The sequence below is a fragment of the Chrysochloris asiatica genome, unplaced genomic scaffold, assembly GCF_000296735.1.
Source record: "Chrysochloris asiatica unplaced genomic scaffold, ChrAsi1.0 scaffold00043, whole genome shotgun sequence".
NCBI classification, from domain to species: domain Eukaryota; kingdom Metazoa; phylum Chordata; class Mammalia; order Afrosoricida; family Chrysochloridae; genus Chrysochloris; species Chrysochloris asiatica.
This window is the reverse complement of record NW_006408561.1, coordinates 14761042-14765478: the sequence shown is the minus strand read 5'-3', so window position 1 is coordinate 14765478 and position 4437 is coordinate 14761042. Positions and strand designations below refer to the sequence as shown.

At 40.6% G+C, this 4437-nt stretch overlaps 1 protein-coding gene across 1 annotated transcript in view; it reads left to right on the top strand.

The window, feature by feature from the left end:
• The window catches only part of GOLIM4 (golgi integral membrane protein 4), a 119544-nt gene that overhangs the window by 99335 nt on the left and 15772 nt on the right, over positions 1-4437 (top strand). Inside the window, exons 13-14 of the mRNA XM_006861807.1 lie at positions 440-607; positions 906-974. Coding sequence (XP_006861869.1) covers positions 440-607; positions 906-974 — 237 coding nt within the window. The remainder of the gene's footprint in view (positions 1-439; positions 608-905; positions 975-4437) is intronic.

Sequence of the window (4437 nt, the reverse complement as noted above, 5' to 3'; positions counted from 1 at the left end):
CAGTTCGAAACTACCAGCTGTTCCGTGGGAGAAAGATGAGGCTTTCTGCTCCCGTAAAGATTTACAGCCTTGGAAACCCTGTACAGGGTCGCTATCAGTTGGAACCAACTCCACGACACATAACAACAACAACAACAAACCTGGTCCTGTGTCTTTTTCAACTATTTTTCTTGTCTATTCAGTTATGCTTACGTTACTTGTGATGGTAAGGTTTTGAGGACAATTAGGAATCACTTGCAGGATAAAAGTGCTTTTGTACTTCATTCTGATTCATCAGTCTTTGAAAAAGCAAAATTTCTCCCTTTTGTCAGTGGGAGTGTTGAATCGTTGAGTTTGGACTAACAGTCCAGAGAAGGATGGTTTCATTTTTCTACCCGTGTGAAATTAAGCATGATTCTAGGTTTCCAAGTGGGGGTCACTTTTTATTAAAATTTTACAGAGAGCAGCTGTAGAGGATATAAACCCAGCCGATGACCCTAATAATCAAGGTGAAGATGAATTTGAGGAAGCCCAACAAGTGAGAGAAGAAAACCTGCCAGATGAAAATGAGGAGCGTAAACAAAACAGTCAAAAGCAAGAGAATGCAGAAATGGAGGAACATTTGGTGGTAAGCAGATGCCTCTACAGATAGCAATCTGAACCTCAGTGTTTTAACAACCTCCTGGTTTTTATAAAAGGTTCAGTCATAATCTACAGACAGGAGGTGTGCCACTTTGGTTGGTTTTTAGGAGATGGCAACAGACATCCTGGGTTTTGTGTTATAGATGATTGTTCATCATTTCCTGGCCAGTGAGGTATTCAAAATACACTTTTTGTGGTGGCATCCTTGCTCTTTGTCTTAGAACACTTTGAAACCCATCTCCAGTTTGCAGTAACATGAACCTCCCTTTTTTTTTTTTCAACAGATGGCAGGAAATCCAGACCAGCAGGAAGATAATGTTGATGAACAGTACCAGGAAGAGGGAGAAGAGGAGGTAGTAAGATTTAATGATGGATTCTGATCAAATTGCTCGGTGTCTCTCACACTAAAGCTATTTATAAAGCAAACTGCAACAACATGTAGAGAAATGCTCAGAAAGACCTAAACAGGTTTAAAAAAACAAACAAAAATTAAAAAAGGTTGTTTGAAGACTCAATGGAGATACCCAGTTTGCAACTGGGAAATGGAACCCACCTCTCTGATTCTCACTGGAAATTTTGAGTTTGTTCTTAACTCACAGTTGACTTCCTGGATATTGTGGGCTTAGAGTTATGAGATTTTTTTTTTTTTTGGTAAGAATATTTTCTCCTGTCTATTCTCCTCTTAAAAGAGACAAATATAAAGTTCTATACATCAAGTGTGTCTGACCTAACCTGTGTAACTTTCTCAAGAGACATTTCTACAGTGCCTGCCTCACAGTGCAACCCCAGTATTCATTGGAATAGATTTAACACCATCCAAACATTTCTGAAGGAGCTCTAGTAGCATAGTGGTTATGAATGGTCTGCTAACCTCAGGGTCAGCAGTTTGAAACTACCAACTGATCCGCGGTAGAAAGATGAGGCTTTCTGCTCCCATAAAGATTAACAGCCTCGGAAATCCTGTATAGGGTCGCTATGAGTCAGAACTGACTCCACGACACATAACTACAACAACAAACATTTCTGTGGTGCTCTGGTAGCATAGTGGTTATGAATCAGGTTGCTAACCTCAGGGTCAGCAGTTCGAAACTACCAGATGTTCCATAGGAGAAAGATGAGGCTTTCTGCTCCCATAAAGATGTATAGCCTCAGAAACCCTGTATAGAGTCGCTGTAAGTCAGAACCAACTCCATGGCACATAACTACCACCACCAGACATTTCTGTAAATGGTTCTACTAGACATTTTCCCTTTTTCAATTGGAAGACTTCATTATCTAAATTAAAGTTTAGCAGTAAAGGAAAAGGAAACAGTAGTTGCGGAGCTCAGTTGGATAAAATGCATTTGAATAGAATTTCTTGTCATTTTAATTTGCTTTGTATTACATACTTGATGGACATTAGATGATAGGTATACTTTCATCCTTCATGTGATAGATTGATGAACTCTGTGTGTTACATGGTAGCCTTGTAGCTGCAGTACTCCTCTCTGAGGATTATGAAACTCAATCTTTTGGTTGTGGTCAAGGCCCCATGTTTAGTCCTGTGGACCGGTTAATGTTTCTCAGATTAAAAAAAAAAAAAAATGTAAAGCCTGGATCACAGCCTCTTCTCAGCCAAATGTCTTGCAAATGTGTGGCTTGGCTGTGAGGGAGCTGCACTAGAGAATGGAGGAATGGCAGGCAGCCTGGACAAATGGACCCCCACACTGGAGAACCTGCTTAGGATACATGCTGTAATCACAACACACAGTTCCTTTGGCTAGGTCTGCTTTCTCCGTCTCATTGCATTTGCCATCTCTTCAGAGCTAATGCTAAGATGTGTGCTCAGTCCAAGTAAACAGGAAAGGAGGTAGCTCTTTACAGCCATTGGCAACATAGCAACATCGCCTGTCACTGAGATGGTTTTACTCTCCCTTTTCTCGTCCTGGTGTTCATCTTAATCAGGACCCTTAGTTGTCTTGTTAGAAGACAGCATTAGAAAAACTAGCAGCTGGGAATATTAAGACATTTGGCAAGAAAAACAATACTTATCTGGACTTCTCTTGTAACAGGACATCTATACTAATATTATTTTGTTTCACTATGTCATATGGCAGGGATCTTTATGGGATTAAAAAGGAAAAAGTTCACCTTGACTTCTTTTTAAAAATTCAGAAGGGTAAACATAAAATTTTAATCAGTAACTATTGATTGTTTTTCACTTTTATATTACCATCAGTTAAGGTGGAGAGAGAAACCCTGCGATTCCAGAGAGATCAGGGATAGAAAGACAAAATGGAGAGAATGGCGAAGAGGCAAAGGGGATTGCTTTTACCAATGAGTGCCTTGTCCTCAGCAACCACTCACTGAAGTGCTGCTCAACGCCCCTTCTAGTCCATTGAGCTGACCAAGGCCTTCCTGTGTACCTAGTCCCGGGTCCTAATTCCGTTCTTCTAACTCCCTGCCCAGAATTCCTGTATCTCTGATCTGTGACCCTGCTTTCTAATCCCCTCTTGCTATGCCCTTTCATGTAAGACTGTTGTCCCTCAGGCCTTTATTCTGTATTGCATAGCTTGTCACTTTGCTCCTGAATGAATATCCCTTGTTCAGACTGTGCTGCCTTTTTTGGTAATTCCTTAGGTGATCTTCCCACCTGTTTGCATTATTCCCAGTTTTCCAGTTGAGAAGGGAGGATTAGTGACAGTTAGACATGAAGTTCTAAGATTTCAGCAAAGTGAGAACAATAAGGGGAATGGAGTATGTGAGAATATGTACATACTACATTTGTGTTGTCTATACGTATACCTATATGAACCAACAATTATGGAATCACTCTGGAAATTGTAAAATGTTATGTAATAGGAGCTCTGGTAGCGTAGTGGTTACGAATCTGGCTGTGAAACGCAAGGTCATCAGTTCAAAACTACCCAGCTGTTCCGTGGGAGTTTCGAACTGCTGACTGCTCCTGTAAATCTTTATGGGAGTTTTCTGCTCCCATAAAGATTTACAGCCTTGGAAACCCTGTACAGAGTCGCTATGAATTGGAACCGACGCCGTGGCACATAACAACATGTAACTGTGTGTTGTTATCCTTACTGTCCCAGCTAACCACTGGAAAGTATGGCCCACAGCTGCTATACGTCCCTTTCTCTTCCACCCCACAGTTAAAACATTGTCTAGCATCTGTTCCTTGGGAGAACTTGGCACCTTGTATGTAGGGCTGTAGAGGTACAGCTCACCAACACTATGCACAGATCTCTGAGAGTAAAAGACCAAAAATAAGTGACCTTTAGGAAATTTGTGTTAACCTTGCCTTCTGCTATCTAAGTGCAGCAATGTTATCCTTCAAAGACATAAAAATGACTATTGTTAACAGTCATTCTTTGTGTTTGTTTAAGATTATGTAGAAGAAAGACATTTATATCATGATCTCATCTAGATTTTTAAAATCTTATTTATTAGCAAATAAGGATTCCCTCAATGGTGCAGATGGTTAAGTATGTGACTGCTAACTGAAAGTCTGGCAGTTCAGATCCACCTAGAGGCACCTCAGAAGAAAAGTTTGTTGTTCTACTTCTGAAAGGTCATAGTGTTAAAAATCCTGTGGCGTGAGGTCTACTCTGATCCGCATGATTTAGAATTGACGTGACAGCAACTGGTTTGGGTTTTTGTCTGTTGAACAAACAAGTTATAGCATTGCCAAAAAGTACTCTCCTTGTTGTTATTAGGTACCAATGAGTTGGTACTGACTCATAGCAACATTATGCACAACAGAATGAAACACTGCCCGATCCTGGACCAACCTCACAATTGTTGCCACGCTTGAGCCCATTGATG